Source organism: Anomaloglossus baeobatrachus, chromosome 5 (genome assembly GCF_048569485.1).
Source record: "Anomaloglossus baeobatrachus isolate aAnoBae1 chromosome 5, aAnoBae1.hap1, whole genome shotgun sequence".
Lineage (NCBI taxonomy): Eukaryota > Metazoa > Chordata > Amphibia > Anura > Aromobatidae > Anomaloglossus > Anomaloglossus baeobatrachus.
The window spans coordinates 348,843,613-348,864,853 of NC_134357.1; the positions used below are offsets into that span (position 1 = coordinate 348,843,613).

The 21,241-nt window shown below is 48.6% G+C and overlaps 1 protein-coding gene across 3 annotated transcripts in view; it reads left to right on the plus strand.

The window, feature by feature from the left end:
* The window catches only part of RBM39 (RNA binding motif protein 39), a 134,342-nt gene that overhangs the window by 23,207 nt on the left and 89,894 nt on the right, over window positions 1-21,241 (plus strand). For 2 of the 3 annotated variants that reach the window (XM_075349896.1, XM_075349895.1), the window contains 5 exons: window positions 2,146-2,206; window positions 3,895-3,944; window positions 6,274-6,468; window positions 7,437-7,502; window positions 9,307-9,357. In XM_075349896.1, the coding sequence (XP_075206011.1) occupies window positions 2,156-2,206; window positions 3,895-3,944; window positions 6,274-6,468; window positions 7,437-7,502; window positions 9,307-9,357 (413 nt within the window). In that variant the 5' untranslated portion in view covers window positions 2,146-2,155. Of the gene's footprint in view, window positions 1-2,145; window positions 2,207-3,500; window positions 3,525-3,894; window positions 3,945-6,273; window positions 6,469-7,436; window positions 7,503-9,306; window positions 9,358-21,241 lie in introns of those variants that run through there. The other variant, XM_075349897.1, reaches the window with a different exon arrangement.

Here is a 21,241-nt window from a genome sequence, read left to right on the forward strand (position 1 = left end):
GGGCTACGGCTCAGCAGGTGTGTCAGGCAGCTACCTGGTCTAGTCTGCACACTTTCACGAAACACTATCAGGTGCATACCTATGCTTCGGCAGACGCCAGTCTAGGTAGGCGAGTCCTTCAGGCGGCGGTTGCCCACCTGTAAGAGGGGGTCGTTTTCGGCTCTTTTTATCGAGGTATTCTTTTACCCACCCAGGGACTGCTTTTGGACGTCCCAATTGTCTGGGTCTCCCAATGGAGCGACAAAGAAGGGAATTTTGTTTACTTACCGTAAATTCCTTTTCTTCTAGCTCCTATTGGGAGACCCAGCACCTGCCCCTGTTCCCTTCGGACTGTTGTTCTTTTGTGTATACATGTTGTTCATGTTGAATTGTTCTTTTGGTTCATGGTTTCAGTTCTCCGAACATCCTTCGGATTGAATTTACCTTAGACCAATTTATAAGTTTCCTCCTTCCTGCTTTTGCACCAAAACTGAGGAGCCCGTGATGCACGGGAGGGTGTATAGGCAGAGGGGAGGGGTTACACTTTTTAAAGTGTAATACTTTGTGTGGCCTCCGGAGGCAGTAGCTATACACCCAATTGTCTGGGTCTCCCAATAGGAGCTAGAAGAAAAGGAATTTACGGTAAGTAAACAAAATTCCCTTCTTTTTTTTTGCATGTTGAGCTGCAGTTTTTAATTATACCATTTTTGCGTAGATGAGATGTTTTGAACGCCTGTTATAACATTTTACTGCAATGTTGCGGTAACCAAAAAAAAACACAATTTTGTTGTTTGGAATTTTTTTTTCTTTCTACACCATGTACCCAGCAGATTAATTTTATATATGATCGGGCATTTCTGAGCCCAGCAATACCAAATGTTTAATAATTATCATTCTCTACGGGGCAGAAGTGGGGGTGATTTGAACTTTTTTGTTTTTTTTGGGGTTTTTTTTAACGTTTTATTTTACTGCTTTTACTAGTCTCCCTAAGGGACCTTATCCCTACACAGTCCTATCGCTTCTGCTGTTCAGAGATGCTTCAGCATCGCTCTGATCAGCAGAAATGCTAATCTCCTGTAAATGCCGGCGCTCTGCCACCATACACAGGAAGTGAGGCTTAACAGCAACAGGGGTCATCATCTGACCCCACGCTGTCATGGCAACAAAATTATGAATACGTAAACACATTGTAGTGACTAGCTAGTACTTGGAAAATACTTCACATGGCCAACAAATACGCAATACCTATAACATGTGTTGAGCTCTTGGAGGTGACCTAGGACGTACATAATACATCCTAGGTCGTGACAGGGTTAAGCCTTTTGGAGTCAAATATTTGATTGCTAATATCTCATACAAGCGAAATAAAGTTTTGTTTTTTTTTTCTCTGCAGCCACTATTACATTGGGTGTGTAACTCAACATGAAAAAAATTGGTGAAAGCTTCTTCTAAAATCTGAGTTTACCAGATATACCGTATTTGTCATTTTATAAGACACACCGGATTATAAGACGCACCCCAAATTTGGAGAAAAAAGGTAAAAAAAATATGGGGTCCGTATTATAATCCGGTGGTGTTTTACTGGGGAGAGGGGTCGGCAGCAGAACGGGGGTCACAAAAGGCAGGGGCGGTGCTTGCGAGGGGGGCCCAGATACTCACTGCTGGGGCTTCGCTGCTTTGCACGTGGTGAGTCATGGGCCATTCTGAAGATGTCGGCGGTGGGGGCTTATTCAAATAATAAGAGCTCCATCTGCGAGCGCCGACTCTGGGCGCCATTATTTGAAGAAGCCCTCACCGCCGACATCTTCAGAATGGCCCATGACTCATCGCACAGAGCAGTGCCGGCAGCACACCGCATAGCATTGACCCTGCCTTTTTTGGCCCCACTTCACCAACCCCCAGTAAGCTACATTCGGATTTTAAGACGCACGCCTCATTTTCCTCCCAAATTTTTGGCAGGAAAAGTGCGTCTTATAATCTGAAAAATGATAGTTCCTTCCAACATAGTCTTACCACAAATCCCAGCAATCAACATTCAGTCTTCCTGAGCTTTAAAACACATCTAAGGTTTGCAATTCTAAAATGAGTGAACTTTACAAAATAACTTTAATTACTAATTCTAAGCAGTTTTAAAAAATACCTCAACTTTTTTTTGTTTGTTTTTAGATTGACCAAAATGGCTGATGACTTTGATATAGAAGCTATGCTTGAAGCGCCCTATCGGAAGGTGAGAAAGATCTGTCACATGGTTTTTATCTTTCAAGCTTAGTTAATTCTTGAAACTGCTGCAGAAATGTTAACTAACACCCCTGGAGCTCTCATGACTTATCCCTTGGAGATGTTGCATAACTTGAAAAGTAAATATTTACTGTTGATGTGATGATTTTGTGCAGTAGTTTGACTTCAGCGTGATAAATAAATGCCCATCTATCTCTTTTTGTAGACTTGCCTAACGATATATCACCTCTACTCCCATGAATTCACCTTTGATTCCAGTGTGAACTGTCAATCATAAGGTAGTAATTGAGTGACGTATCGCTGTACCGTGGTCCCCTAGGTAAAAAGACTTGCCTATGAACTGCTGAGCTTCGGTTTGGCTTAGCAACAAGGTGAATAGAGTGGTTTTGGGAAAGAAATGGGGTTCCAAGAATATCCACTTTCACCAGCCAAGATCAGGGCAGTTCAAGCAGATTTTACTCTGCACGTTTTAATATATTTTGTAATTATTTTTTTTTTTTTATTTTTGTGTGTTTTGGGTTTTGTCTTTTGTTAAGTAAGTGGGGGAAAAAAAATGGTGGAAGGTTTGACATGGGAAGCTTCCAGCCTTTTAACTTTATAAACGTGACCAGATTCTTGGATCTCCCACTAATAATTTTTTTTTCTTTTATCCTTTTTGTGAAATGACTTGGCTAATATGCTGATCTGTACCTAAGGTTCAGCAAAGTTTTGTAGTATTGTAACACAGGTTTTATGTACTTTCTATAGTGCATTATGTTTCTGTGTTGCCTTAATGCAAATTTCCATCTTGGAAATGTAAAATCTCCCTGTCCTCACCATGTCTGGGAAATTAACCTGTAATTTGCATGCAAAAGCATAGAAAAGCTCAGTATGACTGAGTGCATTATAGGCATTTGAAATATCCAAGCTTGAACTTGGATTGTGGTTCTTTTGCCACATTATTTCTCTACGCTTGTTTATGTATTGACAGTTATCCCCTCATAATGAAGATGCTGGTCATAGTGTAAAGACTTCTTCAGCCTTAATTAAACATGGATATTTCCATGTTACTAGAATTGGAAGTAGGAAAATGTTTAGGTTTGACAGGTACATATTTGATGATTTTTCTTGGGAGTCGACGTTACTAAAGCAGTGTGAATCCCTGTTTGCTTCAGGGCGAGATGTGTGACAGAGGTGGCATCAAGCTCTTACAGTCCCAACCCACCAACGAAAATGGGCGAAGATCACAGGAATGGCATCGATCACAGGAATTGGATAGTGGTTGCTGCTAGCATGGCCACTTTGGGCTTAGGCAAACGATAGCCTTGGTACTGACCAGAAGGACTACAGCACTTAACCAATGTTTTTAAATCAATACAATTTTCTACATGTAGGCAAAACTACAGCATCAGCATTTTACAATCACAGGATGCTCTACGACATGAGCTCTTTAAGTATAGACAACTAAACCAACTTGCACTAGTTAATTTTATTGCTTATAGACTTATCGACATTGTAGTGGAACTCTTAAACAAGTTCCCATGTATATAATTTTTTTTTCTTAGCCTTACACACATTTTTTTAGTAATTTAGTCATTAAATTTTTGTTTATTCTCTCATTCCAATCCCCTTTCCCCTTTGCCCACTTGAATTATTTCCTCTTCGCCCTCATGATGTTCTTCTATCAACCCTGCTTAGGACGAGAACAAACTGAACAGTGCAAATGGACATGAAGAGCGTAGTAAGAAGTAGGTATCCCTGTGTATTCCAATATACACCATATTTTGCTAATATTGTTCAATAACATTTCCACTAACTTGCATGTGATCATCTGTTTTCTGCCTTTGAAATTATTTATGGCACCTCATCCATTAACCTCATATTGACAATGTATGCAGTATACATAACCTTGTGTTGCAAAAGGCAAATTATTTCCTTGTGTGTGTATGAGCAGACTGCCATGATCTGCACTAAACACTTAAATAGCTCCTGGATATGCTTCGGAAGTGAAAACCTTTTTAATTTGTTGCCAGGCTTTTGATGCCTTTTATGAGAGCAGCGTAATGTAGGCAAATATACCCTGAATCCAGCTATATATTAATTTACTGGGTACAGAAGTTGTGATGGTCAGTTTTTAGATGTAGCATATTAAAGCGCTCAAAGCTAAGCCACCCACCCCACAGCATTGTGCATATTGTCTATAGATAGTGAGCTGCTTATCAGGGGAAGTGGAGTGGCCAGACAACTTGGCAAGAGGCAACTAGTCACAGCAATGATATCTTAGTGATAAAACATTCTCTGTAAAGGCCCAGTCACACACAACGACTTACCAGCGATCCCGAAAGCGATGCGACCTGATAGGGATCGCTGGTAAGTCGCTGGAAGGTCACAGGTGAGATGTCAGTCAGATCTTACCAGCGATGCAGAAACAATACAGGTCGCAGTAGCGATCTGTATAACGATCTCAGCAGTCACTGTGACCCTGTCAAACACAGTGATGCGTCCTGCCCAGCAGGACATCGCCTTTTAAGAAAATGGCCTGGACCATTCTGCAACGACTAGAGATCTCACAGCAGGGGCCTGATCGCTGGTGTCACACATAACAAGATCGCTAACGGGATCGCTACTGCGTCACGGAAACCGTGACTCAGCTGCGATCTCGCTAGCGATCTCGTTGTGTGACTACCTTAAGTAACCAGCAGCGCACAGCCTAATAAATGACACAGCGCTGATATCAGTTTCAGACCCATCTCCTGCTGTCTTCTGACTACATAGCTAAAACCTGCAGAGTCCCTTTAACACGTATGAACCATTATAAAAAAAAAAGCACCAGAATAAGGTCTGTAGGCAAAGTATGTGGTGGGCACTGGAGCTTAGCCAGCTGCATATGTGGTGAGTGTAAGCGAAACACTTGCCTGCTGCTGATGTGATCTCAGTGTTTAAAACGTTTAAAGATTGCCCATCAAAAAAAAAAATCCTTTTTTTTATGTTTAATATATTTCTAAATATAAAAAACAAAATTAAAGGCATTTGTATACTTTTGTGAAGAACGTGCAAATGGTATGCAATTTCTGCTGAAATCCGCCAACAGGCAGCTGAAACAGAAATTCCCAGTGTGCCTAGTGGCACTACATCAGTCTGCAGCATAGTCTGCGCTGAGCAGGGATAATTTTCAGTGCAGTGGCATGATAATGTGTGTGCTACTGTCGGGACCATAGATTCACTTTTTAGCTTTCACTGCTGCTCGGCAGCACCTTGTTCTCATTTGTGTTCTTTTGTTGATTAGAGCGGAGTATAATAGTGATCTGCTGAGGAGCAGCAAAAACGCTTCCAATAAACTAAAATCTGCCTGAACAGCAATATCAGTTAATCCATATCAGCGAACTATTCACTAATCATTGAGAGATCGCAATAATTTGCAAGACCTTGTGGTCTTAGCGAGGTCAGAATGTAATGTGAATCATAATAACCAGGTGTCAAAAAAAAAAGAAGAGATCTAATTGCTGCTCCACAGCACTTGGGTAAATGCCTGCTGTACTGATTTGAGAACAAGCCTACTTTAGTGTGACGGTCATGGTCAGTAAGCGCTTGAATCTATGTCCCCAACAGCAGCCTCTTTCAGTTTCTCCTGGCTGTGCATTCACACTAGAAATGTATGGTGCAGGGAAAACTATGAGAGGCGGTCATCCACAAGATGGCATTCTTTCATTGTAAAAGTTGTATGAATCAAGGGGTTTTAAATGCGGAACTTTAAAGACTGTATCTAAAACACATGTTACTTTCTATAATCATTGGGCTTCATACCATGCTGCACACAAATTGGACTGTATGTTGTATGTATAGGATTTGTCAAACTCCCCTTCACATGTGAAAACTGACGCGGGTATCTCCTCATAGATAATGGCAGATCATTAGGATGTCACCACTGTCTGTTTGGCAGTGGACTGAGAGCATATCCTTCCTAATATGGCAGCCGGTTTTATTTCTTATCGCAATGCCATGGTAAATAAACATTAACCCATAGTAGAATGTGTGTGGAATTGCGGTACCTTTTTAAATTTTGTTTGCTATTTTAAGGCGAAAGAAAAGTAAAAGCAGGAGTCGCAGTCGTGAAAGGAAGCGTAGCAAGAGCAAGGAGAAGAAACGTAGCAGGGAACGAGAGAGGAAAAGAAGTAAAAGCAGAGAAAAGAAGCGCAGTCGCAGTAAAGAACGGAGGAGGAGTCGGTCACGAAGCAGAGATCGGAGGTTCAGAGGCAGATACAGAAGTCCATAGTATGTATATATACTTGTGTACTTTGCCATACTTGTTAAAGTTAGAAATAATCCTTAATACCCTCTGCATCACTCTTCTAACATAGATGGTACTTGCTGGATACCATTACCATGGATGAAGCGGCTGTAAGACTTATGTACCAGATGTGGTCTGTTATCCTATATAAAGTGCACCTCCTTTAAAAATGGTTTTGGCATTCTTTCTCTTTACTCTGGAGCACAAACTCACCCCCCTGTCCCCTTTCAGAAGTTAGGCTGATACAGGTGCATTTGTACTGCAGTCACTTGAGACTCGTTGAATGCAGGTGATCTGCATTTGAATTATGTTACTTCTAAAACACATTGACCGTCCCACTGATGATTTAGGTCTGTCATAGTAACAGGGGTGAGTAGCAATAATATTTAATTATTTAATGCTTATTTACTTGGGTCACATTGAGAGTTGTTGTACATTTGACACTGAAGCCTAAATAAGGCTCACGTAATGTAATTGTGCTGCTTACAAAGGCACTGGTTTATGAAACCATCCAAGTGCTCATCACATTATAGGCATTGCATATTTGTTGGCTATGTGACATGTTTTCCAAGTAATAGCTAGTCAATATAATGCAATGTGTTTTAAGTAATCGTGCATTGCGTATTTAATCCTTCAACCTTTAGATTTGCCTTTAGTGTAAATCCCAATGCAAAAAGGAATCTACACTAGTGTTAGAAATGCAGAATTTTATCATTTTATTTTATAATTGCGCTCATCAGGAAAGGAGCAGTACCAACTATTGATTGTGGCTCCAACACTAGTCAAATTGACACATGGTGAATATCAGTAAATTAGATAGACCTATAGACAAGTCTTAATTCTTTGCCAGGTAATTCATGTTTCAAAAAGTGGAAAAAAATAAAATTAAATACAAAGTCTCTCAATTTTGGAACTTTGTACAGAAAATAATGTGATTTTAATCTGTTTATAGTTCTGGACCAAAATTTGGCGGCTCCATGCGTGGTAAAATGGGAGTACAGCACAATGTGAAGCTAAGGTAAGCAAACTTTGTTACATATGCTTAATGTTTCATGTAAATTTTGTAGCATAGAAATGGGCACATTTTTTAGATATTTAAAGCTTCATTTTATACAGTCTATAGAAAGTATACAGTAGTGCCTATTTAAAGTGTAGTTGGCATCCTTATGAAGTGATTGCATATCCTAGATATGGCCATACTTCAGTTTCCTGTACAGTGGTCGATCAGAAGCACCACTCTGCAGGAAAAATATGTGGATGCTTCACGGCAGGTCTTTGATTCTCCGTATCATTGGTGATCCCAGCAGTATGTCCTTCTAATCATAAATTGGTGCCAGTTCCATTAATACAATTTGCTCAATGCTGTCTCTCTAATTTTGTATTTTTTAAGTGGTTTTCAGGTTTTGGGACAACTCTTGTCCTCTAGCTGCAGTTAGTCCTTAGGCTAGGTTCACATTTCCGCTGTTTTGCATCAGTCACAATCCGCCGCTCTGATAAACAACGCAATCCGTTTGGTGGATTCCGTTGTTTCCCATAGACTTATGAGTGGCGGATTGTGACTGATGCCCTTGCGTTGCATTCTCCGCGCGGCTGATCAGTCGTGGAACGACAGGAACGCAGAGTGTAACTTTTTTGAGCAGCGGAATCCTTAGGATTTTGCTGCGCATGCTCTCTCTCGGCGACCGAACGATCAGCTGATCACCCGGCGGCCGGCTGCTGTGAGTGATTAGCTGATCACCCGACCGCCGACTTTTGAGAGCGATCAGCTGATCGTTCACAATAGCCGACCGCCGTTAGATCAGCTGATTGCTCTCAAAAGCCAGCGGCCGACTATTGTGAATGATCAGCTAATCGTTCTCTCGCGCTCGTTTTATAACGGAATCCGCTTTCTAATTCCAATTTTCATCCGTTGTACAACGCATCAGTCACAAGCGTCAAGCAATACATGTGACTGATGCAAAACGGAAATATGAACCTAGCCTTAAAAAGAAAATCTACTTTACACACCCTTCCCAGGGTCCAGCATTCAGTCTGCTGCTGCTTATGGTGTCTCATTGCTGTCAGCTCTGTAGGCAATATCTGTGGGCTCAGTATCTGTCAGAGTTGATGACGAGCCACTGAGCTCACTGATTTGGATGCAACTATGTCAGTGCTTTCAGTGCTGCAGATATTGACTCCAGAAGTTGCAGCGGAGACTGTGTGCTGGGTCTGAGGAGAGTGAGTAAAGCAATTGTTCTTTAAAACACACTGTAGCCATAGGACAGGGTTTTTCAAAGAAAACAATGGTCAATTGAGTTTAATGATCGAATATTCTTAAACACTTAAATTCACTTAGACAGCACTTGTATTTAGGATTAGTATTAGGTGGTGGGTTCCATGGAATGTGGATATCAATATTGTAATTTGTTAGCTACAAAGTGCTCTTAGGCTATGTGCGCACGTTGCGCAAATACATGCAGTTACGCTGCGCTTTGTAGCGCAGCGTAACTGCATGCGTCCTGCGTCCCCTGCACAGTCTATGGAGATTGTGCAGGGGCCGTGCGCACGTGGCGTTTTAGAGCGCAGCGCTTCGGCTATTGCCGAAGCGCTGCGTTCTAAGAAGTGACATGTCACTACTTCCGTGCGCTTTGCCGGCAGCTCCTGCTCTGTCTATGGCAGGAGCTGCAGGCAGAGCGCATGGAATCGGCTTCACTACGGACATTTCTACAGCGATTTAAAGCGCACATGTGCTCTTCAGATCGCTGCAGAAATTTCTGCAGTGAACTGTACGCAACGTGCGCACATAGCCTTAATTCTGTTTTTTAATTTTTTTTTTTTTAAAGACGTCGTTCAAAGAGCAGAAGCCCACAGAAAAGAGAGAAAAGCCCTGTAAGGTATGAAACTTTTGTGCTGCAAATACCCTCTGATTTGGTGTGGTGTTTGACATCAACCATATGGGATCCACTGATTCTCTCCAGTAAAAAGGGCTCATAGGACACAGCTGGTATCAGTCATGGTTTCCGATACAAGCCATAATGCAGAAGTTTACAGAGCCCAAGACCCATATTAGTAGGTCTTGTATTTTGTACAGGGTGATTGATTCAAGAAGGATGGTGCAAGACTATTATAACCTTAATATTCATGACCAAGAGAACTTAAAGCAATTTTATTAACGTGATAGACACAGTTCAAGTTTAATCTATACATTGCAATGATCAAAGTGATTTCCATTGGTGACACAGCAGATGTCTAGACTGTAGTTCTGTTAAATGTAATATTGGTGTGCACTCAGCCCGAATTTTCTTCAGAGGTGCTAGTGAGAGGACCAGGGTGCAAGTCATATATCTAGAAGGGAACACTGCACTCTTCTTTCACTTATTCAATGAAAAAGAATAAAGGTTTGTTTGCAAAACAAGTGTGGTTTTTTTTTGGCGACAAACTTGACGTTTCGGCCTCACAGGACCTTATTCATATACAGTCGCTCAATGATAGCAGAGGAAGACTTCAGAAGAGTGAAGAATGAGAAAAAAAATGAGAAATAATCTATCCAATCAAGATATATTAAGTGGGGAGTCCCAAAGAAAATAGTTGCCGTCTTCCCAGGATGTGGCCATGTGACATCCTGGGAAGGAGGCAACCATTTTTTTGGGACTCCCCACTTAAAATATATTTTAAGCAAGATATATTTCTTTGTCGCTCCATTGGGAGACCCAGACAATTGGGTGTATAGCTTCTGCCTCCGGAGGCCACACCAAGTATTACACTTTAAAAAGTGTAACCCCTCCCCTCTGCCTATAAACCCTACCGTGGATCACGGGCTCCTCAGTTTTATGCTTTGTGTGGAAGGAGGCACACATCCACTCATGCATTCTCATATTAGTTATGTCGTTTGGAAGAAAAGAGGGCCCCCACGGGGCCCCCGGCATGTTCCCTTCTCACCCCACTACGTCGGCGGTGTTGTTAAGGTTGAGGTACCCATTGCGGGTACAAAGGCCGGAGCCTCATGCCGTCTCCTTCACCATCCCTTAGTGGCTCTGGGAGAAGTGGGATCCTGAACGGTCATCCAGTTGCTGGGACCGTGCTCCCTCCGCAGCCCCTGTACGAATCTGCCGGACCGGAGTCTATTCAACCTCAGGGACCGGGCCCTGCAACTATAAGGTACTCTGTGTCCCCATTGGGTTATGTGCAGGAGGGCACCTTCTTCCCGGACACTGCGGCAGCTGCTGAATTGAGAAGACCGGCGGACTTCCGCGCCGACCGTGCCTGCTTGTCGGGCGCGGTCTCAAATTTAGTCCCCGGCTTCATCGCGGCCTAGTCGCAAAAATCCCGCCCCCGGGCCTGCCTGTCAGGGGTAAGGGCGGGACTGCCGACCTGACATCGGATGTGAGGGCTGGAGCATCCTGCATGTTTCCTCCCCCCTCACTGATCACTGTGGGGACCCCAGATTCCCGCACTTTCCTGGCGCCGCCCACGGCTCCACTCCTCCCCTGAGATCTCCGGCAGCCATTTTTTGAGCATTCTGCCGGTGGAGGATTCTTAGGCACAGCTCTGCAGCTCCAAGGGGACCTAAAGCTGGGAATCTGGAGGCGCACACTCCGCTTGTTAGCGGTCGGTAAGCCACACCGGTCACCCGGTGCTGGTCCCCCCCTAGGGTGCCGGAATAGATACGTATTTATATATATATATATATATTTCTGTTTGGTCGGGCTGTATACCCTGTTTTCTTCGGCGCTCCATTGGGAGACCCAGACGATTGGGTGTATAGCACTGCCTCCGGAGGCCACACAAAGCAATTACACTAAAAAGTGTAAGGCCCCTCCCCTTCTGGCTATACACCCCCAGTGGGATCACTGGCTCACCAGTTTTCTGCTTTGTGCGAAGGAGGTCAGACATCCACGCATAGCTCCACTGTTTAGTCAGCAGTAGCTGCTGACTATATCGGATGGAAGAAAAGAGGGCCCATATGGGGCCCCCAGCATGCTCCCTTCTTACCCCACTTGTGGTTTGTAAGGTTGAGGTACCCATTGCGGGTACGGAGGCTGGAGCCCACATGCTGTTTTCCTTCCCCATCCCCCTGAGGGGCTCTGAGGAAGTGGGATCTTACCGGCCACCAAGCCCTGAGGCCGGGCTCCAACCACAGACCCATAGAACCTGCTGGATGTGGAGCGGGAGTGCCGTTCAGGGACAAGGCCCTGCAACTTTCAGGTACTCTGTGTCCCCGTATGGCAGGCCACGCACACCCCAGGCTTGCTGGGTGTGCTAGTGCGCCGGGGACTGTAGCGCTGTGCGCTGGGCTTATAGTCCCCGCAGATTACTGGGGGACTTTATGTGTGTGGATCGCCGCGCCGACCGCCCCTGGAGCGGCGGCGCAGCTGCGACTTGTAGTGCGCCGGGGACGCGCCGACCGCGCTTTTACGGCGGCGGCGCTTCTAACTTTAGTCCCCGGTTTTCTGCGGCCTAGCTCCGCTTCGTTAACGCCCCCCACCCTGTCAATCAGGGTAGGGGAGAGACGTTGTTCAATCGGCAGCGCCGAGGGCTGGAGCACGATTTACATGCTCCAGCCCTCTCACTGAGCACAGTAGGACACAGGCTTCGCGCTTTTTCTCTGTGCACGCCCTAGGCCCGCCCCCAGGCTTGCAGCTACCCAGGACGCCGGCAGCCATTATACACATGCAGTCTGGCTGGAGAACGGACGCAGGCTCTGAGGGACCCAGGCTAGGGGTTTCTGGCGACCACACACCCGCGCTAAGCGGGCGGTAAGCAGCACATACGTGCGGCCCCACTAGTGCCACAGTGTTATATTTGTGTACTGCACTGTAAGGTCGCTTCTTGGCTGTACACCCTATATTGCTTTGAGGAGACAACAGCATGTCATCCGCAAAACGCAAGGGTGCCAAGGCACGGGCTGTATACACTGCTTGTACAGCATGTGGGGCTAATCTACCAGCAGGCTCCAACGACTCTCATTGTGTGCAATGTTCAGTCCCAGTGGCACTTCGTCAGCCAGAGCCTATTGTGGTGGTAGCCCAGGCAGAGACGCCTGTGAACCCTACCCCGGTGACGGGGACAGAATTTGCAGTCTTTGCTGATAAAATGTCTGTGACTATGACAAAAATCCTGGAGACCTTGCAGTCCAGGCCAGTTGCTCAGACCATGGACACCGCTGTGTCTATGTTCCCCGGCCCCCCTCAGCTGGAATTAATCCGTAATTCAAGGGGGTCCCAGGCATCACAGGCTGAGGGCTCTGACTCCGATGACAGTCCCAGTCCGCCTAAGCGAGCTCGCTGGGAGAGACCCTCCACGTCATCACGCGGATCAGGGTCTCAGCGAGAAGGGTCTCTATATGATGGCTCAGAGGTGGGTGATCAGGAGTCTTGTCCTGACGCCGCACTCAATTTGGATACGCCAGATGGTGACGCCATGGTAAATGACCTTATAGCGGCCATCAATAGGCTGTTGGATATTTCTCCCCCAGCCCCTTCTGCAGAGGAGGCAGCTGCACAGCAGGAGAAATTCCATTTCCTGTATCCCAAGCGTAAATTGAGTACTTTTCTGGACCACTCTGACTTCAGAGAATCCATCCAGAAACACAATACTTATCCGGACAAGCGTTTTTCTAAACGCCTTAAGGATACCCGTTATCCTTTTCCCCCTGACGTGGTCAAACGCTGGACCCAGTGTCCAAAAGTGGACCCTCCAATATCCAGGCTTGCAGCTAGATCCATAGTTGCAGTGGAGGATGGGGCTTCACTTAAAGATGCCAATGACAGACAGATGGACCTTTTGGTTGAAATCTGTCTATGAAGCTATTGGCGCGTCGTTTGCTCCAGCATTCGCGGCCGTGCGGGCGCTCCAAGCTATTTCAGCTGGTCTGGCACAGGTGGACTCTCTCATACGTCCAGCAGTGCCGCAAGTGGCGTCCCTAACTACGCAAATGTCTGCGTTTGCGACCTACGCTATCAATGCGGTACTGGACTCTACGAGCCGTACCTCAATGGCATCCGCCAACTCTGTAGTTTTGCGCAGAGCCTTGTGGTTAAAGGAATGGAAAGCAGATTCTGCTTCTAAAAAATGTTTAACCAGCTTGCCATTATCTGGAGACAGACTGTTTGGTGAGCAATTGGCGGAAATCATTAAACAGTCCAAAGATAAGGACTCCTCCTTACCCCACCCCAGATCAAGCAAACCTCCACAGAGGAAGTGGCAGTCAAAGTTTCGGTCCTTTCGAGGCTCGGGCAAGCCCCAATTCCCCTCGTCCAAAGGGACTCAGAAAGAGCAAAGGAGCTCTGATTCCTGGCGGGCTCACTCACGCCCCAAGAAAGCAACCGGAGGTACCGCTTCCAAGGCGGCTGCCTCATGACTTTTGGCCGCCTCCCTCCGCATCCTCGGTCGGTGGCAGGCTCTCCCGCTTTTGCGACATTTGGCTGCCACAGGTCAAAGATCGGTGGGTAACAGACATTTTGTCTCACGGGTACAGGATAGAGTTCAGCTCTCGTCCTCCGCCTCGGTTCTTCAGAACTTCCCCACATCCCGACCGAGCAGATGCCCTTCTGCAGGCGGTGAATTCTCTAAGAGCAGAAGGAGTGGTGGTCCCTGTTCCTCTTCAGGAACGAGGTCAAGGTTTTTACTCCAATCTCTTTGTGGTGCCAAAAAAGGACGGCTCATTCCGTCCTGTTCTGGACCTAAAACTGCTCAACAAGCATGTGAACGCCAGGCGGTTCCGGATGGAATCCCTCCGCTCAGTCATTGCCTCAATGTCTCAAGGAGATTTCCTAGCATCAATAGACATCAAGGATGCTTATCTCCACGTGCCGATTGCTACAGAGCACCAACGCTTTCTACGCTTCGTGATAGGAGACGACCATCTTCAGTTCGTAGCTCTGCCATTTGGTCTGGCGACAGCCCCACGGGTGTTCACCAAGATCATGGCGGCAGTGGTAGCAGTCTTGCACTCTCAGGGACACTCTGTGATCCCTTACTTGGACGATCTACTGGTCAAGGCACCCTCTCAAGAGGCATGCCAACTCAGCTTGACGGTTGCACTGGAGACTCTCCAGACGTTCGGGTGGATCATCAACTTCTCAAAGTCAAATCTGTCACCGACCCAATCACTAACGTATCTTGGCATGGAGTTTCATACTCTCTCAGCGATAGTGAAGCTTCCGCTGGACAAGCAGCGGTCTCTACAGACTGGGGTGCAGGCTCTCCTTCAAAGTCAGTCGCACTCCTTAAGACGCCTCATGCACTTCCTCGGGAAGATGGTGGCGGCAATGGAGGCGGTTCCGTTTGCGCAGTTTCATCTGCGCCCACTTCAATGGGACATTCTCCGCCAATGGGACGGGAAGTCAAAATCCCTGGACAGGAAAGTCTCCCTTTCCCAGACGGCCAAGGACTCTCTGCAGTGGTGGCTTCTTCCCACCTCATTATCACAGGGAAGATCCTTCCTACCACCGTCTTGGGCGGTGGTCACGACAGACGCGAGTCTGTCAGGGTGGGGAGCAGTTTTTCTCCACCACAGGGCTCAGGGTACGTGGACTCAGCAGGAGTCCACCCTTCAGATCAATGTTCTGGAAATCAGAGCAGTGCATCTTGCCCTACTAGCCTTCCAGCAGTGGCTGGAAGGAAGGCAGATCCGAATTCAGTCGGACAACTCCACAGCGGTGGCATACATCAACCACCAAGGGGGGACACGCAGTCGGCAAGCCTTCCAGGAAGTCCGGCGGATTCTGATGTGGGTGGAAGCCACGGCCTCCACCATATCCGCAGTTCACATCCCCGGCGTAGAAAACTGGGAAGCAGACTTCCTCAGTCGCCAGGGCATGGACGCAGGGGAATGGTCGTTTCACCCAGACGTGTTTCAGGAAATCTGTCGCCGATGGGGAAGGCCGGACGTCGACCTCATGGCGTCCCGGCACAACAACAAGGTCCCAACCTTCATGGCACGGTCTCGCGATCAAAGAGCGCTGGCGGCAGACGCCCTAGTGCAAGATTGGTCGCAGTTCCGGCTCCCTTATGTGTTTTCACCTCTGGCACTCTTGCCCAGAGTGCTACGCAAGATCAGATCCGATTGCAGCCGCGTCATACTCGTCGCCCCAGACTGGCCGAGGAGGGCGTGGTATCCGGATCTGTGGCAGCTCACGGTCGGCCAACCGTGGGCACTACCAGACCGACCAGACTTACTGTCCCAAGGGCCGTTTTTCCATCGGAATTCTGCGGCCCTGAACCTGACTGTGTGGCCATTGAGTCCTGGATCCTAGCGTCTTCAGGATTATCCCAAGGGGTCGTTGCCACCATGAGACAGGCTAGGAAGCCCACGTCCGCTAAGATCTACCACAGAACGTGGAGGATATTCTTATCCTGGTGCTCTGCTCAGGGAGTGTCCCCCTGGCCATTTGCATTGCCTACCTTTCTTTCTTTCCTGCAATCTGGGTTAGAAAAAGGTTTGTCGCTCGGCTCCCTTAAAGGTCAGGTCTCGGCGCTATCCGTCTTTTTTCAGAGGCGTTTGGCACGCCTTCCTAAGGTGCGCACGTTCCTACAGGGGGTTTGCCATATCGTACCCCCGTACAAGCGGCCGTTAGATCCATGGGATCTGAACAGGGTACTAGTTGCCCTCCAGAAGCCGCCCTTCGAGCCTCTGAGGGAGGTTTCACTTTCTAGACTATCACAGAAAGTGGCTTTTCTGGTAGCGATCACATCTCTTCGGAGAGTGTCTGAGCTGGCAGCGATATCATCCAAGGCTCCCTTCCTGGTCTTCCACCAGGACAAGGTAGTGCTGCGCCCCATTCAGGAGTTTCTCCCGAAGGTGGTATCCTCTTTTCATCTTAATCAGGATATCTCTTTGCCTTCGTTTTGTCCTCATGCAGTTCATCGGTATGAGAAGGATTTACATTTGTTGGATCTGGTGAGAGCACTCAGAATCTACATTTCCCGCACGGCGCCCTTGCGCCGTTCGGATGCACTCTTTGTCCTTGTCGCTGGTAAGCGCAAAGGGTCGCAGGCTTCTAAGGCCACCCTGGCTCGATGGATCAAAGAACCAATTCTTGAAGCCTACCGTTCTGCTGGGCTTCCGGTTCCATCAGGGCTGAAGGCCCATTCTACCAGAGCCGTGGGTGCGTCCTGGGCATTGCGACACCAGGCTACGGCTCAACAGGTGTGCCAGGCAGCTACCTGGTCGAGTCTGCACACTTTCACCAAACATTATCAGGTGCATACCTATGCTTCGGCGGACGCCAGCCTAGGTAGAAGAGTCCTGCAGGCGGCAGTTGCCTCCCTATAGGGGAGGGCTGTCTTGCAGCTCTAACATGAGGTATTCTTTACCCACCCAGGGACAGCTTTTGGACGTCCCAATCGTCTGGGTCTCCCAATGGAGCGCCGAAGAAGAAGGGAATTTTGTTACTTACCGTAAATTCCTTTTCTTCTAGCTCCTATTGGGAGACCCAGCACCCGCCCTGTTGTCCTTCGGGATTTTTGGTTGTTTTTCGGGTACACATGTTGTTCATGTTGAACGGTTTTCAGTTCTCCGACGTTACTTCGGAGTGAATTTGTTTTAACCAGTTATTGGCTTTCCTCCTTCTTGCTTTTGCACTAAAACTGGTGAGCCAGTGATCCCACTGGGGGTGTATAGCCAGAAGGGGAGGGGCCTTACACTTTTTGGTGTAATTGCTTTGTGTGGCCTCCGGAGGCAGTGCTATACACCCAATCGTCTGGGTCTCCCAATAGGAGCTAGAAGAAAAGGAATTTACGGTAAGTAACAAAATTCCCTTCTTTACAAGGCTGGAGCCTTCACATGCCACGCTCCTTCACCATCCCCTGAGGCTCTGGCTTGAAGTGGGAGCCATCACGGTTCTCACTGCTTTGCAGGAGACCGGTCTCCATCCGCAGCCCTTTCAGGATCCTGCCGGACGGAGCGCTCACCTCCCAGGGACCTGGCACCTGCGTCTCACAAGCTAAGTACTGAGACGTTATTACCACAGAAAGTGGTCTTTCCAGGGGTCCCTTGTACTTTATATATTGGGGAGAGTGTGTTATATGACTGTGTTAACATTTCCGGCCGGTTCTCCAGTTTTCACTGGAGAACCGCGCCGATGGTGCCTGCACGCTGGCCGCATGTTTAAATCTAGGCCCCGGCTTCGCCTGAGGCCTAGTTTCGATTTCACTGCCCCTGCATGTCAGTCATGCAGAGGGACAGTGCGGCTCCGCCCAGCGGCTGTTCAGCACAGGGAACGGACACTCCTCACTGAGGAAAGATTCCCTCCCCTGTATACCTCATTTGCCCGCTCTCAGAGTAGGCCCCGCCCCCTCTCCTCGCTCCGGTCGCCATGTTATCAGCGTTTTCAATGTCTGCATAGGCACAGAATACCACATTGTGACAAATGGGGGCCTGGGCTGGGGGACTGGAGGGCACGGAGATGTATGTTAAACGGTCTGGCAAGCCACAACCTCCGGTTGTGCAGCTGCTTATATACTCTGTTTATATACTCTGCTGGGGTTCATTCTGGACAGAGCCCCCACTTCTGCAGCATGTCTCACATCAGAGCAAGGCTGCAAGGCTGTTCTTAATATACACTGCATGTAGACTCGTACTGCCTGTACCGAGCACATAAACACAGTGGTCCCTCAGCCTGGAGGCTCATCAGTGGTCCCTCCAGCTGCTCCGGCTCCGGTGGCTGAACCCCCGGTTTGGGTAGAATCCGCTCTTTCCAGGGGACAGCTGTCCCGGACTCTGCTGAGCATGCATTAGCTCCCTTCTCAGGGCGCTTCTGCTGCTACGGCTCGCTCAGCAAAGCTCACAGAGGACTCTTCATCTGGTCTCAGACCCCGTCCTCCTAAAATGGAGACGCAGGGTCCCCTGTCCTTCCCCATCCCGCAGCTCTGATTCACGAGCTGACTCGCAGGATGAGGAGGATTTCTTTACTAGGGGCTCGGACGCTACTTCATGTACCATTGATCTGTCCGAAGGTTACGCAGATGCTAATGATTTGATTGCGTCCATTATATTTGTACTGGACCTCAATCCGCCTGTATCAGGGGAGCATCCCCCTCTGGCAGAAAGGCATCAGTATACCTTAAGAGAACAAGGAGTGTGTTCCTTAACCACTCCAGTTTTCAGCCCACTGTGACCAAGCCCAGAGCCTGTCCTGACAGACGCTCCCAAAGCGTGGTTCTGATGACTGTTTCTCCCTTCCACCAGAGGTGGTCAAGGAGTGGGCTCATTCACCAAGGGTGGACCCTCCGGTGTCTAGACTTTCAGCACGGATAGTTGTATCAGTGGCTAACGGCACCTCTCTAAGGATCCCACTGTCCGCCAGGTTGACCTTCTGGCCAAATCTATATGAGGCGGCAGGGGCCTCGTTCTCCCCATCTTTTGCAGCAGTGCGGGCTCTCAAAGCCATCTCTGCTTCTCTGGAGGAGATGCATTCCCTCACCAGGGACTTTATGCCCGAAATGGCTGCCTTAACTTCCAGGCTTCAGTCTTTTCATCCTATGCCATGTCTGCCATGCTGGACACTGCCACCGCACTGCGGTGGCCTCGGCTACTTCCCTCGCTATCCGCAGGCTCCTGTGGCTTCAAGAGTGGAAGGCAGATGCTTCTTAAGAAGTTACTTGCTGGGCTCCCTTTTGCTGGGACCAGTCTATTCGGTGAACAACTGAATGAAATTATTAAGGAAGCTTTTTTGGCAGGAAGAGTACTTCCATGCCACAAACCCAGGAAACCTGTCCAGGGCAGGAACCAGTCGAGGTTTCGTTTCTTTCGTTCCTCTAACTGGTCGTCCTCTAAGCCCTCGGCCTCGTCCACTAACTCAGCCAAGGTCCGTAAACCAAGTGGCTCATGAGGCCGCGTCCTCAGAAGTCCGCAGGAGCTGCTGCCACCAAGGCAGCCTCCTCTTGATTATCTGGCCGCGCCAGCAACGTCCTTGGTCGGTGGCAGGCTCTCCCACTTGGGCGACGTGTGGTTTCAACACGTCTTCGATCAGTGGGTGTGGGTTACCATCTCCCACGGCTGCAGAATAGAATTCTATCCAGCCCGCCAGACAGAGGGTCGTGGCCTTCTTGCAGGCCTGTGGAGTAATTGTACCAGTTCCCGACTGGGAACGGTCCTGAGATTTCTACTCAAATCTCTTCCTAGTCCCCGAAGAGGACGGTGCCTTCCGACCTGGATCTCAAGCTTCTCAACAAGCATGTTCAGGTGCGGCATTTTTGCATGGAATCTCTGCGATCAGTCAATGACCCAAGGAGATTTCTTAGCATCCATTGACATCAGAGAAGTCTATCTGCATGTGCCAATCGCAGTTTCACACCAGCGTTGGCTACGTTTTGTAATCGGAGAGGAGCATTTCCAATTCGTGGCTCTCCCCTTCGGGTTAGCCACGGCCCTTTGTGTATTCGCCAAGCTCATGGCAGTAGTGGTTGCGGTTCTGCACCTCCAGGGGTTGGCAGTGATTCCTTACCTGGACGACCTTCTAGTCAAGGCTTCATCCAGTGCAGACTGTCAGCGGAGTGTCTCGCTCACTCTCGCCACGCTTTCAAGTCCACTCTGACCCCGACCCAGGAACTTACGTACCTAGGGATGCAATTCAAGACTCTGCTGGCACTTGTGAAGCGGCCCTTAGTCAAACAGCAGTCCCTTCATCTGGCGGTTCTCTCTCTGCTGAGGCTCCGCCAGCATTCCATCAGGCACCTCATGCAGGTGCTGGGTCAGATGGTGGCGTCAATGGAAGCGGTTCCCTTTGCCAGTTCCATCTGCGTCCCCTGCAGCTGGACATTCTCCGCTGTTGGGACAAGCGGACCTCTTCCTTGCACAGGCTGGTGGCTCTGTCGCCACAGACCAGGAGCTCTCTTTAGTGGTGGCTTCGGCCCCTCTCCCTGTCCCAGGGACGCTCTTTTCTGGCCCCGTCATGGGTGATTCTCACCACGGATGCCAGTCTATCCGGCTGGGGAGCAGTGCTTCTCCACCACCGAGCACAGGGCACTTGGACTCCGTCCGAATCAGCCCTCTCGATCAATGTGCTGGAAATCAGAGCTGTGCTCCTAGCTCTCGTAACTTTTCACCACCTGTCGGCGGGCAAGCACATTTGAGTCCAGTCAGACAAAGCGACAGCAGTTGCCTACATCAATCACCAGGGCGGGACGCGCAGCACCTAGCCCTGTTGGAAATTCAACGCATCAGTGGACAGAAGACTCCAAGTCCACCATATCCGCACCCAGGCGTAGAAAACTGGGAGGCAGATTATCTCAGCCGTCAAACCGTGGACAGCGGCGAGTGGGCCCTGCATCCGGCAGTGTTCCAGTCAATCTGCCGCAGGTGGGACAATCCGGAAGTGGATCTAATGGCATCCCGGCACAACAACAAGGTCCCGGTTTACGTGGCTCGCTCCCATGATCCTCAGGCCTTGGCGGCGGACGTGCTGGTTCAGGATTGGTCCCAGTTCCGTCTGGCCTACGGGTTTCCCCCTCTAGCTCTCTTGCCCAGAGTCCTGCGCAAGATCTGAATGGAGGGCCGTCGGGTCGTACTCATCGCCCCAGACTGGCCCAGGCAAGCTTGGTTCCCAGACCTGCTCCGTCTGTCCGTAGAGGTGCCGTGGCATCTTCCGGACTGCCCAGACCTTCTCTCACAGGGTCCGTTTTCCGCCAGAATTCTGCGGCTCTCAGATTGATGGCGTGGCTCTTGAGCCTTGGATCCTTACGGCTTCAGGCATTACTTCCGAGGTCATCTCCACTATGACTCAGGCTCGGAAGTCTTCCTCGGCCAGGATTTACCACAGGACTTGGAGAATTTTC